Raw genomic sequence first — 15,445 nt, 5'->3', positions numbered from 1 at the left:
GAAGACTGCACTGTAATTCCTACAGCAATGCATGTACCCTAAAGAGATTGTCCTATGTTCACATTTCTAGTAATGACATGGTCTGTCAACAAATTACAGTACCAACAGCAAAAGCGTAAATGTGAATCTTGTCCAGTCTCTTACAATCAATCTCCCACATACACTAAGGTGTAACTTACAATTTACAATAATTGTCTTAAAAACTTTAGCCATAGTAAGTCATAACTAAGTCATCCCTCCAGAATACAATTTCTTTCTTTCTACACTGTTATATTGACAACATGACTAAGCAATTTGACTGTCTTATCCGTACACAATGCCACAAGGACCTGTCATTCTGATGGCACTGACATGTTCATTGACACAAATATTTACTTTTGATAGATGAACTAAGGATTTTGAGCAAGAGACTGTCTTTTGCAGGTAATCCATGGTGTTTTGCTATTTGTAAGAATTATTTTGAGAAATGCATTTACTGTTTTGCAAATGTTGAGGATGATTCGAGAAATGTACCAAAGCGACTGAGAAAAACTGTACTATTTATCATAACATAAACACCATCATCTTAGTGAACATGAACATCATTAGTTCATTTGTCACAATCAAATCACAATCATCATTAGTAAATATAAACAAAATTAGTAAATGATTAGACCATTAGTTAACTGTTGTATTAATGTTAGTTAATGCTTATTACGGCATAAAGTAATGTTTATTAATGGGTAATTAATGAGTCAGGAGGATACTGTAAAGTAGATCATTGAATAAGCTTTCCAACATGAAGTAACTGAATGCAGCTTGCTTAATTACACACACACACTTTCCAAGGTCGACCAGATGAAATCCAAAGTTACAAAACATGACCTCCATTGCTCGATCAATATGAATGTTTTTCATGCACTTATATACCTCATAGCTCTCTCTCTTAAATATACAATTGTCCCATGTGGGCAGATCTACAAGCTTAAAATGTGTATGCCAATAGTCTCCACAATGGAGACCTTCATGTAGGCTTACATACAGCCCATAAAAGTCCTGCAGACAGCATCTTGCCAAAAAACCCAGGGACAGGGGTAGTGGGAGTGAGTGAGTAGGCCGGAAAAGAGCGAGAGGGAGAAAGAGACAGAGAGACAGCGACAGAGACAGAGAGAAGCCAGTCGATTAGAGCTTGGAAAAAGCTCCAGCCGAGCTCCTTGTTATCCTCTCCCCTGTGTGCTGGCCGGGGTCCATTATATCTGGCCGCGTTGTGCCAGACTCAAGATATTAGGTATAATGCGGGTCAGTGAGGCCACTCAATCACTGTGATTTGCAACTTATCTGCAGGGCCAATGAGACAGTCACACAAACTGGGGAACCAAATGTCCTATCTATTAAAAAAAAGCTTTGGGAAATTGTGAGTTGACGTCCCCTCCCCTGCACAGTAAACCACTGTGACAGCCCAGTGGAACAGGTTTAAGCATAGTGCTTCATATTCGTTGGCATGACATACGCATAATATCACAATACATGCTCAAGGTATCAGTGATATTCATCATTTGATCGCGTCAATTGATAATTCAAATTTTATTCAAAAGACTTGGTGGTTAAACTCTGCTGTTGATTTGAACCACCATACAAGGTGAGAGGGAGGCTGTGTTGCAGGCCAAGCAAACTGACTCCTGTTCAGCATGAATTCTGGCACCTGGGCTAGACAGGCCCTTCTGGAGCCATGATATAAGAGTATAGTGGGATACACCTAAAGGTGAGCAGAAGGGGTTATTGTCAACATCAACAAGAGATGCTTCAAAGTGATCTGAGAACGAAACCAAATCCCATTTAAAAACACAAATAGCAAACATCTTTGTACTGATATACTCGTTTTATATGTTGGAAAAACTAATGTGACCTTCCAGACTGAAAGGCTTGTCTGTCTTTGACTGTAGAATCTTGTCAGAAAACCAATCTTCACTGTTTGTAGTGTAGTTGGTTGAACCACATGCTGTGTTTTGAAATGGAAGTGGAAATCCTGTATATTTCCATAGGTTCATCTGATGGCATTCATCTTGCATTTAACATAGCCAAGCTCAGCTTGGCTATGTTAAATGCAAGTGAGGTAAACGTGACTGCTTCTGAATAAACGCATATATTGTATCTCCCTCAGCACTAAGCCTTTTTAACATATATTCCACAATGAGGACTTTGTTGTTGTCAAAATTGATTAGATCTCCAACACATTTAAACTGTTATCCTACAGACACTAAGCACCCTTGTTGTTTTTGCACAAACAGAGAGCTCAAGAAAAGCCTTGTTGGCTGAAAGAAACGGCAGAACAACACCCCTGCAATTTATTCCATCAGACCTACCAGATCCCCAAATGGGCCCTTAGAGCTTCTATAACCACATCTTTCATGATCTCAAGCTCCCCGTCTCAGGCCCTCAGTCTAAAACCTCAACCTGCTGCTAGCCTGTGGCAACGTACAGCGTGGGACATCACACTAGGGAACAACTACTGACAGACAGCCAGGGTCTGCACAGACAAACCCTGAGTCAGGAACGTGGGAACGACTGGGGCTGTCATCAAACGCTTTCGATCCTTATCACTACACAGCACACCTGCTCCTCTGTGTGACTTTGTAGGCTTTGGGTGTGTGTGTGTGGGTGTGTGTGCGCTAGCCACCAGGGCAATGTGTGCGTGTGTGTCACTCCAGGTGTGCAAGTTCATCCTTCTGCACAGGATTCAACCCCTTGGGGTGGAACAGTACAAACACAGACACACACACACACACACACACACACACAGACACACAGGCACAAACAAGTGAACTCGACTGAATACATTACATAGAAAAGGGTTCCTAACTGACATATGACGTTGCATGGGAGATTAAGTATCGACTCTGCCGGGGTAACTTGGGAAATGAAGAGCGTGAACAGTCTGTTCCTGCAATGTTCTTTGTGAGATGTACACACATCACTTGACAGTTGACACGGATGAGCCATGACAGCGATGCTGACATTTCATGCCCAAAAAATTAATAGACTGCAATAAGCGAGGAGCGGATTTGAATCATGTTGTCATTTATCTGCCTTGAAGCCCAACTGTAAACAGGTATACATGCCAGCCACTCAAGCTCACGACATATCTTCTAAACAGACCTGAAGACTGTTTAGACCAGGGAGTTTTCCAGCCTGATCCAAGACAATGGCCGAGTTGTTCTGACTTGTTGTTTTTGTGCAACGGGTTGAGCATTTTTGACAGAAGCAACAAGTCGCCATGTACTGCCAAATGGTTCCAGTGAATCTTGAGTGGGCTTCGCTGTTGTGATGGTACTTTAGACCACAGTGGCAGAGCTGTGCACCGCAGGCCTTTTACCATCATGCGTTTTCAGGGCAGGAGAACCACATTTAATAGCAGGACAAACAGTCTGGGGGATCTCTGGTTGACCCGTTCACTCATTTTTAATACTGAAGCATTGGGAACTTATTATTGACAGCACACCACAAGTCAGAAGGAATACAGATTTAAGGCAGGCTCTTCCATCAGATTAGGTCTGCAGCAGTATGATTTTTCCCTGGTCCATGGATGCATTTAATTAACTATTTTCAAAGTCAAACTTTCTCCACACCCGGTTTTCAAAGGCGGTTTCCTACATGGGTTAAACACACACACACACACACACACACACACACACACACACACACACACACACACACACACACACACACACACACACACACACACACACACACACAACCCTGCTCCTAACAAGGATCCCACTAAACAGCTGCTTTTCTGGCCCGGGTCGATGCTGCATGCGTGTCGGCTTTCCGCTGATTTATCTGGCGACTACAACTAGGAAACCAGAAACTGAATCTAGTTGATGTGTGACACTCTTGGTAATCATGATGGGAGAGGGACAGGTATTTCTACAGGAACATGTAGGGACTAATCAGCGAGAAAATGTGCTGCAGTTCACTCCCTCTGTCCCATATAGGTCACAGTCAAATCGGAATGTCAGAGCAATCATATGGAAATGTTGGGGAATTGAGGACTGGAATGGGCCGATGAGCTAACTGGATATGGCATTCTGCCTTCAATTAGAAGAAAAGTCTGTCGAAAGCCAAAAACAATATGTTTAACTGAAATTGATGAGCTAGTCTGCAACAGGTTGTTGCTTGGTTGCAAAATAATAAAGTACAAAGATATCGGCGTCATCTTCAACATAACCGGGTTGTCCGGGATTTGAACCCTTGACAAGCTGTACCCTTTTGCTTCTTGCCAGATCAGTGCGAGTAAAAATAAACCAACCTTTTTAAGCAAACGAGGTCAAGAGTGCGCAAATAAAGGACACTTAGCAGGATTGCATGACTGTATATACTAACATCAGCACATGTAAATGATGTTCTGCAGTCAAGGTCTCAACATTACATATGGCTGTGGAAAGGGAAATCCATCCATCATTGACAATGACAATGCAAACTGTTTAGAAAACTATTTCAATGGAGCTTTATGTTGACACAGGCATATACTTAAATATAACAGATAATTGTGTTAGAAGATAAAAACAAGAGGCAAACAAACACATACAGCCAAGCTAAAGTTGTCTTTGCTTTTCAATATGTTGCTGTTGTTTAACTGATTTGGCAGGATATTTAACAATCCAAAGCAGTTGGATATGGATTCTATACAGATCTGTGAGAAATAAAAGTTTGGGCTACACTATGAGCACATAGGACTACTTAAGGAAAATCTGCGCTTGGTTTTGGACCAGTGAAAGCATCAATGATTTATTGGATCAATGTGGATGCAGGCCTTAGCCAGTACAGAACACAGTGGTCAGAAGTTTATCTGACCAGTTTATATGAGTTAATTCCCTCGCTGAGCAATTTACAGTCTTTGAACACAATGACTGTGTCCATTGTTCCATGTAGGCCCAGAGACCATTCCAAACAGTGCATCATTACTCAACAGCTCAGGGAAATTATGTTATTGTGCATAGCCTCGCATCGGACTGCCAAAACACAGCTTTGGTTCAGTTTGTTCCTGCCTTATCATTATTGCACTCGGTGGGCCATTGTTAACCATTATGACAGAGTTGCCAAAGTGAACAGTTAGCTCCTTGTTTTTTTGTCTAATAACAGCTATGAGCAACAAACTGGGAACACGTTTCATATTTTAGCGTGTGAGAGAGACGGATAAAGTCGTGGAATTAATCCTAGAGATGTCATCATTGCTAAATACGTTTTCTCAGGCCAAAACCGCTTGTCATGTACTCATGACAAGAGGAAGCGCCACCAGGAGAGGTCAGCACTGGCAGCTTTATAGAAGACGAATCATCTATAAAGTATATAGCAAGTACATGTTAAACAACAAACAGAGGTTGCGAAAACAGTCAAAACAATATGTAATTGGAAATTATTAAGATATTTAAAGCATGCCTTGCTTGTTTGTTATTTCTTACCAAATATACCAGCTTATTTTGATGATTATCTAGTTAAAGAAACATGCGCTCTGGTTCACCAAACGCCTTTAAAGCCTTTAAATCAGCCACTTAATTCAGTGAAAGTCCAATGCATTGTAGGCCTACATAGTATATATTCTTAAATAAACACCTACGTAACACAAACACACGCGAAATCATTAGAAACAAAAATTAAAAATAAGATTAATTATAAATGATGCATTTTGCTTTTTCGAAAAACATTAACAGCAACCGAGCTTCACTCAGGAACACCCTGACACATTTGAACGAGACTTGACGTTATCCTCTTTTTAATCCACATTAAGAGGATACACAAGTTATTTTTTGTTTCCATAATTATTTCTGAGTTTGACGTAGGCATAGTGCCAAAGGTTTAAAAGTCTTCTTCACTAGACGCAGATATAAACGGCCTTGCGGGCGACATGAAGAGCGTCCAAGCGTGAGGTGCGTGTGCAGTCAGCTGATATTAAAACGAAAACACTATTTTGTTCATCATGAAACTCCCGAGTATAATCATCACATACATAATCAACAGTGGAGACACTTACCCTGCAGACAGACGCACTTCAAAACAACTCCGGCCAATTTTTATAGCAATGTCAAATATACAAATATTGCAGACAATTGGCAAGCCGGGGTCAACAGGATTTCTGTTACTCAGCATAGAAGAATAGCCGGAGTGCACTGCGTGGTGCGGTGTGTGTGTTTGGACTACTGTTTCCTCACAGGGAGGCGTGGCGGATCGGCTCCCGTACAGAGGATATCTGTTCGTTAGCGCCGTCTGGTGGTTGACATTCCGTACAACAAAACGAACTCGAGTCGAAGATCCAACCATAGGGGGCCACCACAAAGATCACCGATTTTGTAATTGTAATTGGTCGAACTATATGATTCTCGAATCCATTCGACGACCATTCGACGTCCAATAAAAAAAAAACCTCATCTAATATTGAGCAATTGAGTGAGAGAAACATCTAATTATCCAATCATATTATTGGCTGTTTTATAATCCTGCTGCTTTATGAACTCCAAAATTTTTTGCCCATATGTTCTAGTTGCAACGAGGACTATTCCTCTTGGACCTCCACAGTTTCTCTCTTCTGCTACAGCCAGAGATGTGCATGTGACACATTGAAATCCCTGAAACGTTGTGCTGTTTAAAAAAGCCCATTACCATAGCCTACATATGTATCTATTTATTGTATCACCCACCACAGGATATTCAACCCAATCCCAAAAATATATGTCAAAATATACACATAGAGCTTATCAATTTGGTCATTCTGCAGCGTTTTTTTAATCCAAAGTGGCCGTTTAAATGTCAGTTAGGTGTTAGGTTGGTACCTTGCTCATGCGTCGCCTTCAGGTAGACTACCGAAACTTGGGGTTTCAATCCAAAATGATTTAGTCGGGAGAGACTATCTCCTGCAACATATTTAGATTTACTAAAATATAAGTCTTTTTTAAACTGATGAACATAATTCGATTCTGGTTACTAGTAATTTCATGAATACTTTTTTTACCTGCCAGATTAGATTTTAAATTACACCAGTAAGAATCAAAAATGAATTCTCATCCCTGACCCGATGTAGGTTATGTCTCTGTGGCCCATGAAGAGCCCTGTAATGCCCTCATACTTCCAATGAATGGTTGTACTTTATAGCACACCTGTCTAGACTCGGATTTACAAGGAGGAGAAACTGCTAGGACCAATGTTTTAGAAACAACAGCCAGCATTTATTTAACAATTCAGTTATAACCTTCTTCACACAAATGTCAATAATGTAACCAAATACAATTTCCAAACACAGAAATAAAGGTTACAACAGTCAAAGTAAGCAAAACACTGTCTTTTTTTTGCAGGTTGTGATCGGAGCCGGTTGGTTGATTTATGAAGTATCAGTTTCTCAGCAGCTAACTACATAATAATATAGACTGGCTAAAGCTAGCTCTTCTTTTTATTCTAGGGCGGGCTGTCACTTCCTTAATTTTTTCCTGGCAAAAACTGTCCCGTTTCAAACATAATGGAAATGAGCCTACAGGCTGTTCTATTCAACGAAGACAGTCGGGGAATGTCCGACAATCACTTCAATATTTTATGTGACTTATGCAATTCAAATCCTTTTGAGTAGTCCCTTTGAGGGGGGAGAAGAAAAGCGGGTGGACCCCACTTGGTTTCCAGGCAGTGAGGGGACGCTTAGTAGTCTGTCCGCCCACAGACGCTGAAGGAGTAGTAAAAGCTGTTTCTCCTTGGGGCCTCTGTCCAAGCCCCTGGCTATCAGCGCAGAGAACCACTGCTCTTTCCAGGTCATCTGATGTGAGTAAGGGCAGGCCGCAACCAAGCCCAAAATGTGTTTGTGTGTGTGAGTGTGCGTGTGTGTGTGTGTGTGATTGTGTTTGTATGTGTGTGTGTGTGTCTAGAGAAGGACTGACTCTAGCATCGGGGAAACTATGATAACTACGGTGACTAAGGTAGCAGCAGTGGATTATTCAATGTTTTTATGTTTTTTTATTGTATAATTGATCATGACATTTCAATGATTATTTTCGTTCATAATCGAAAAGTTTGTCACGTTCAGATTATCAATCACAATTTATTTTCAACTTCATTATATATTCCTACGGCTGTTTTTTTTCCTTCAGCTTGTGCATGTCTTATTGTTATTACTATCTTGCCCGAGACACATAGACTCTGATTAACTCAACAAAGAGCCTTTTCATCAGAGCCACTTCAAATAAACATGAGTCATGGATAGTCAAAGCCATTGTACAGCGCACATGTTCTTCAATAACACCTTCAGCACAAACACTTAAGCAGTCCTCAGCAAAGAGAGGAATAGGATTAGTTATGAGTGCATGTTCTTTACAGCTGGGGCCATTGTTGCTTGTTTGAGCAATCATTAGCGAATGAAGAATTTAGAATGTGTGGAAATCAAAGTAATTCTAATTACTTTTCTTCTTAATTGAGCCGTGTTTCTTCGTCTTGTTTGTGATTACAACTCGCCAGGTCAGAAAGAGACGAATGGGGATTCACGGGGATCCCCCGTCTGAACCCATTTTGTTAGTGTGGGGGGTGGGGGTGGGGTGGTGCTGCCTCACCAGTGCTGGTGCTGTAGGTGTGGACTGTGGTGGCGGTGGGCGGCGGCGACCCCGAGTCCAGCGACGCCGTGTCGTCGTCCTGGGAGCAGCCGGCCTGGATGGCCCTCAGGTAGCTGTGGCTGCGCGAGCGGAAGCACGTGGGCATGGGCAGGTCGGGGGGCTCCGGCTGGTCCTGAGAGGGCGGGCGCGAGTCCCGGTACGTGGAGTCGGAGCTGCGGTCCTCGTAGCGCGGGCTCATCTCCAGGTCCCGTAGCTGAGGGGGGGGGGGGGGGAGGGGGCGAGAGGGGGTGTGTGTTACTAAAGGGGCCGCAGTGTGTGTGTGTGTGTGTGTGTGTGTGTGTGTGTGTGTGTGTGTGTGTGTGTGTGTGTGTGTGTGTGTGTGTGTGTGTGCGTGTGTGTGTGTGTGTGTGTGTGTGAGATGTGGAACACTGAAGTAACACCGGGCTCCCGTTGGGGTTATTATCATGTTGTGCGACTACGTTCACACGGTCTACTACACCACTGCGGTTTACAAGTATAAAACCTTTGCCGTCATACCAGCAGACTTGTCTCTTCTTTAAAAAAAAAAAGGATCTCAACCTGTGAAGCACATATGTCAAAGTGCAATAAACTTCAAGAGGAGTGTGGTTTTATAGCACCTTAAAACCCCGGTGGATGAGAAGAAGTGCAGCGCTCCATTAGTGTCGACCTGGGTTTCACCTTTAGGTGGTCCCACTGAAACCTATCATGCTGCTGCTCAGGTCTACCTTCAAACTGCCAACCTCACACTTCAAGCTGTGCTATGAAGAGGTGTGATGTCTCGACTAGAAAGCAAAAAACGCCGACATCGCTCACCCTGTTCTTTCAGGCTCACACCTGACAGACAGCAAAGACTTCCAAGAGAAGTTGGAGGTTAGAGAATCGGGGAGAGGATGTTCGAATGCATGCAAATCAAAACAGGACGATGCAGCGTTGTTGGTGAGGCTGGTAGGGGAAGATGAAGGGGAAGGGCTGCTGTCTTTAGAGTCAGAGACACAGCCCTGAGGGACTTTTTCTTTGTCTCGACTCTTGACTCTTAATACAGCGTTTAAACTATGGTAAAGTATTTTTTAAAGAAAGTAAGAAATTAAAGAAGAAAGGAAGAAGGAAAGAAGGAGTGTTAACATTTTTTTTAAAGATGAGGGTTGCAGTGAACTTATCTAGGTTTTGGTTTGGTATTTATGATTACACATAATATTTATGTGCAATAATCCAAATATATATAGAAGCATATGAATTCAAAAGTTATCTTTGAATTTTTTATGTTCAAAGATTCGTCAATGCTCATGTCCAAATGTTTTATGTAACTGATAGCTTCCGAAGCCTGTGATAGCCCCATTGAATGAGATCATAGACCATTGAGAACATTAGTTGATCGTTATGGTAACCATGTCAGTGGAAGGCTAATTGCTCTGGTATAAGTGGACAAATTAGATCTGAAAGCATCAGTCACTCAGCTTCGGGCGCAGTCCATTAAAAAGAGATCTGCAGATGGGAGGATGGTTCTTTTTGTCGAATTGGAGCAACTTTTAATGATGCCATTCACGCTGATATCTGTGAAAAGGTTTACAGCTTTACTCGCAAGGGAGTCAAAAAAGAATGAACGCAGTCTGAACCCGAGTAAAAATAACTAGTGCAGAAAAGATACAAAAAGCAAAAGGGCAAAGGGGCATAACAACAACGACGCAGTAAACTCATCGCGGTGGCATTAAAGCATGTCTCTAAATATATATATTTCTTGGCAAGATTTATGTGCGATATAAATCAAGTAAGCAAAGGAATTCAAAGGAGATCGGCCGAGAGCATAGATTCAACTCCCCCGGCTCCTCGCCCTCCTGTACCGCGGTGTGCGTGGAGGGGGCTGACCTGTCCCAGGCAGCTGCCCCGGCCCAGGGTGCTGCAGGCCTGGCTGAAGTCGTCGTCATCCCACCGGGGGAAGGAGGAGCCCGGGCCCCCGATGCAGTCCAGGTTGTCCAGGCTGCGGTTGTTGGAGAGCTCGCTGAGAGACGGAAGACAGCTGGAAGGAAGGAAAGACAGACAGACCACCGGGGGGGAAAGACAGAGGGAAGCGTGTGAGGTAGAGCAAGACAGGCATGTCACCCGATGCATGTTACATGTGTCCGTCGAACAGACGTGGAAACTAAAAGCCAAAACGAGGAAAGAAAAAAGGTACAAAGACCTAAGTATGAAATGACCAGCGGAGCCAGAAATCAAAACTTCTGAAAACAAGGCAAATAAAGAGAGGAAAAATGGGTCATCCTCTGTGTCAGTACTTTCATTGCAACTCACAATTAATCACTGCACTGAATGTGGAACAACCAGACCCCATTCTCCAATCTAGATTTGACGGTTTACCACTTCAGCGTCGAAGCGTTCGCGGCAAGCTAGTTACATTTGCGCTAAATGAATGCATTTTCTACCAGCTTCCATCATGTTGCCAAAGTCAAAGAAAGTTCGGATCAAACTCCTTCACCAAACCAATCCGCAACACTTCTTTTTGCTTTCTCATTCTTTGTTGGCATACAGTGACAGCGACATGACGCATGTTGGCTTTGCAGGTTATCCTCCTTGACACTTTGCTAGTGGAAGGAGGGAGTCAACGAGGCACAGGACGCAGGACACTGTCTTTGTCCACCTTGAAAACCTCCCCAGCAGATGGTACTGAGAAGCTCGGGGGCGTCCTGACGGCATATGAGGATGGCATTTCACACCGCGGTGACTTCCGAAATTTACATCTCAATTTGCATCTGGTGCAGCGTGGGGCGTTGGGCGTGGGGGTGACGGATGGGACGTCCTGTGACCAAAGAGGACGAGGTGTGCACCGCAGCCCCCCCCCCCTCCCCCTCCCCCTCCTGGAGGGAGCAGCTGACGGGCCAATCACTGACCTGCTCATTGACCTGGCCAGATGGTGGCGAGAGGACACACTGTGGAGGGGAGACCACAGGGCGTCCAGCTCCCCCTGCAACATGCTGTAATCCAAGGTTCGGCTGCTCATTTGAGTCAGGGCGGAGCGGACCACAGAGAGGGTGCGGGGGTGTAGGCAAGTCAGGGGTCGGCAGTTGGAGCAAGGTTAAACAATCGATGCACACTTAAATAGAAATGCTCTTGCCGATAAATTGAACAATTCTATGAGAAAATTACAGTTGTGTCTTTAGGTTGCAATTGCGGAATCGAATAGCTAATCCATCAGCGATTTGAGTGCAGAAGCAAAGGTAGAAAACAATAGACTGTAACGTCCCCCGCATCATCTCCAGGGTCACGATCGACTCAGCATTGCTGTTTATTTTTAATATACAACAACAAAGCAACAACAGAACAACAGTAAAAAGGAATAAAAGCCTATTCCTCTACGACCTGCTGTGCGTCGACTCCCTGTGTGTGTGTGTGTGTGTGTGTGTGTGTGTGTGTGTGTGTGTGTGTGTGTGTGTGTGTGTGTGTGTGTGTGTGTGTGTGTGTGTGTGTGTGTGTGTGTGTGTGTGTGTGTGTGTGTGTGTGCTTCAGGGAGCATGTGATCCATGAAGTCCATTGAGTCAGAGAATCAGTGAACAGCAGATATCTGTGTGTGTGTGTGTGTGTGTGTGTGTGTGTGTGTGTGTGTGTGTGTGTGTGTGTGTGTGTGTGTGTGTGTGTGTGTGTGTGTGTGTGTGTGTGTGTGTGTGTGTGTGTGTGTGTGTGTGTGCGCGCGCGTGTCCTCTCATGCAGCCACAGACGGTGGAACTCGGGGCCAGTCGGCCCACTCTAGGCTCACTCTGGGCCCACCGCCGCTCAGCCGTAGTAGGGATGATGACCCAGGCATGTGGAGGTTGGCAGGGAGCTTGACGCGGCCGAATACTACGCGTGAGTAAGCACAGCCTGGTCGGCTGCTGAGCTGCTCTCTGTGTGGGTGGAGGGTGTGTTGGTCTCAGCGTGTGTGTTGTGTGTGTTGTGTGTGTGTGTGTGTGTGTCTGTGTAAGTGTGCGAATGTGTGTGTTTGTCTCAGTGAGTGAGTGTGTGAGTGTGTGAGTGCTGTGTGTCTGAGTGTGTCTGAGTATCTGTGTATGTGTGCGTGTAAGTGTGTGTTTGACGGAGTGTGTGCATGTGTGAGTGTCTGATGTGATCTGTATGTGTGTGTGTGTTTATATGTGTTTGTTTGTGTCTGTTAGTCTGAGTGCACGTGTACTTTTGTCTCAGTGCCTGCCTGAGTGCGTGCGTGTGTGTGTTTGTTTGTGTGCAAGTGCTTTTGTATGTGTTTAGTTTGTCTCAGTGTGTGTGCGTATGCGTTTGTTTGTCTCAGTGCGCGTGTGTGTGAGTGAGTGTTGAAGTGTGTGTGTGTCCCCAGGTGAATCTGTGTGCACAGTAAGTAGGTCATGTAAATAAGTATGTCAAGATCATGATGGGTTCTTTGCCGCATGGCACACATCTTTAAGTAAGGTCCTTTGTGGGTGTGTGTGTCCCTGTATCTGTGCGGTGCTTTTGTCCTCGTTCTCTATCTGCGCAAATGTCAATGGGGGTATGTCGCTTGTTAACTATGTAACATATTGTGGATCGGTGTGGGTACTTTTTGTAACATGTTTATGCCCTAACACGTACTCCCAGTCCCTTGCTGTCAGTTTGTTGCCGTGTGAAGGTTATCTCTTATATTAAATGGTGCTTTTCCCGTCGAGTCCCCCACTTCAGTGTCAGGTCGAGGGGGTGTGTTTGGGTGGGGGTCTTACTTGCGCGGAGGATGTTGGTCACTCAGAGACTGCTGGGTGGCCCTGAGGTAACTCTGGCGGCGGGCGGTGGCTTTGGGCGACGGTTTGGGGCTTCCGTCTGAGTCGTCGCTTTCCTCCATGTCGCCCATGGCCTTCACGTAGCTGCCGCTGCGCATGCGTCGACACGGGATCTCCTGGGCCCCGCCCACCCGGCCCAGGGTGCTGCTCCAGTCTCCCTGCTGGGCAGGACATGGAAATATAGGTCGTTCACCACCAAGACAGGCCGCAGCACTGGTAACACCCCTGCTTCAGTGACTGTGGTAAAGGCAATGTGATCGAACAGCGGGCAGGAAAGTGGGCAGTCTTTTCCCCATTTGGAGTCGGGAGAGTGGCTGACTGGTGTATCTTTTTGATTGTACCTTATACCTAACCCTTACTTTACTACTGTGTTCGATCCCCAATTAATGCAAGCCACCTGTAAACATCAATGACCAAGATGGCTATCCCCCTACCTGCCCCATCATCCCACTGAATTGCGTCTGTCCTACTGGATCATAGAGCGTGGTCCGATCATACGCCTTTCGTCCATGTAAATATGACACCAGAACTTGAGCGGTACTCACCCTTCGACCCACCTGCAGATAGTTTCCCGTAAGCTCTGGCTGGCAGGACTTGGACTTGAGCATGGATCGGTCAAGGGTGGCCGAGATCTTGGAGGAGGGAGGGAGGACCTGCCTGGGCTGGCCCATGGTCATCGTGGACCAGGAGTTCCCTTTCATGAAGTCACTGTCGTGTATCCCCAGCGATCCACCTCCCCCCCCTCCGCCTCCGCCCCCACCCCCTCCTCCTCCTCCTCCACCACCACCTCCGCCCACGGCCACGGAGAGGGCCGGGTAGCGCATCTCCTGGGTGCTCTTGGAGGAGCTGATGGTGTTGTAGCCGCTGTGGATGTACCGGTTTTGGGCCGGCTGGCTGTCGTGGCCCGAGGCGCGGCCCACCGTCATCATGGCCACGGGGTTGCGGTAGTTGCTCAGGTCGCTGCTGTCCAGGTCGTCGGAGCTCCAGTAGCCCGACATGTTGGAGCGCGGCCGCCGCTTGGCCTGGCCCTCCGACTTGGTGCCCCGGTCTTTGCTCTTGGAGCGCCGGCCCTGCTTGCTGCCGTCCTCCGTGCCCGAGGAGGTGCCCCCGCTGCCGCCCGAGCGTCCGTTGACGTTGCCCTTCATGTGCTGGCCCTCCAGCGACTGGGACTTGGCGAAGAGCTTCTGCACCGAGTGCAGCATGTAGCGGATGCGCCCGGGGCTGTCGGTGCGCTGTTTGGCGTCGGCGGCGACGGCGGCGGCGGACGCCCGGTGGTACTGCAGCGTGCTGAAGCCGTCGCGGCCACCCGGCAGCTGGTTCTCAAACTGCTCCAGCATGTTGGCGGTCGGCGCCTGGTTCTTGGACGCGTGGTGGTGGTGCGAGATGGTGGCCGAGCCGCTGTTGATCAGGGCCGTCCGTCCGCCCATGCCCGCCATGCTGGCCATCCCCATGCCCATGGACATGGAGGTGCCCAGGGTGCCCGTGCTGATCCCGCCGATGTTGTCCCCCCCGGGCGGGGAGAAGTCGGACTGGTCGTACGAGTTGTAGTGGATGCGGGGGAAGGTGCTGCTGTTGGACAGCTGGTTGTTGAGTGGCAGCATGAGGTCCGAGGGCAGGGAGACGGGGTTGCCCGCGGTGTAGTGGTGGGGGTCCATGGTGCCGTAGTGGTCCATGGTGGCGGGGCTGAGGAGGTAGGGGCTGCGCGGCAGGGTGCTGGTCTGGTGGGATTGGGGGTACATGGCTTCCGGGTGCCCCAGTGCCGGATCGCAGGAGTCGGACAGGTGCCGGTGGCGGTTGGCCCCCAACCCTCTCATGGTAGTCGGGAGGGGCCCGGCCCTCTAGAAGATCCCCGGACCCGGGAGAGAAAGACAGTGGGTTTGGCGGTGAGTCCTAGGAGGGAGGAGAAAACACACAAGCATTAGATGAGTCGTACACGCAGACACACAGACACACACACATATGCATGCACATCAAATATCTTCTTATCAGAAATTCTCCTTCATAGGATGCCTTGGTCTTTCTTCCACCGAACGTGACCTGAATGGTAAAGTCTGTCTGCATTGACATTCAGGGGCTGTCTTGATACGGTGCTTTACTGCTAACTCCAGTGACTCG

At 46.5% G+C, this 15,445-nt stretch overlaps 1 protein-coding gene across 1 annotated transcript in view; it reads right to left on the bottom strand.

The window, feature by feature from the left end:
* LOC130401979 (disks large-associated protein 4-like) overlaps positions 1-15,144 on the bottom strand; it is a 31,692-nt gene extending 16,548 nt beyond the window's left edge. Inside the window, exons 1-5 of the mRNA XM_056606038.1 lie at positions 13,876-15,144; positions 13,274-13,488; positions 10,421-10,596; positions 9,041-9,051; positions 8,562-8,814 (exon numbers count right to left, since the gene is read on the bottom strand). Of these exons, the coding sequence (XP_056462013.1) occupies positions 8,562-8,814; positions 9,041-9,051; positions 10,421-10,596; positions 13,274-13,488; positions 13,876-15,144 (1,924 nt within the window). The remainder of the gene's footprint in view (positions 1-8,561; positions 8,815-9,040; positions 9,052-10,420; positions 10,597-13,273; positions 13,489-13,875) is intronic.
* Between the last annotated feature and the right edge of the window lie 301 nt (positions 15,145-15,445).

This window comes from Gadus chalcogrammus, chromosome 13 (genome assembly GCF_026213295.1).
Source record: "Gadus chalcogrammus isolate NIFS_2021 chromosome 13, NIFS_Gcha_1.0, whole genome shotgun sequence".
In the NCBI taxonomy this organism is placed as follows: Eukaryota; Metazoa; Chordata; class Actinopteri; order Gadiformes; family Gadidae; genus Gadus; species Gadus chalcogrammus.
This window is presented reverse-complemented; position numbering and strand designations above follow the sequence as displayed.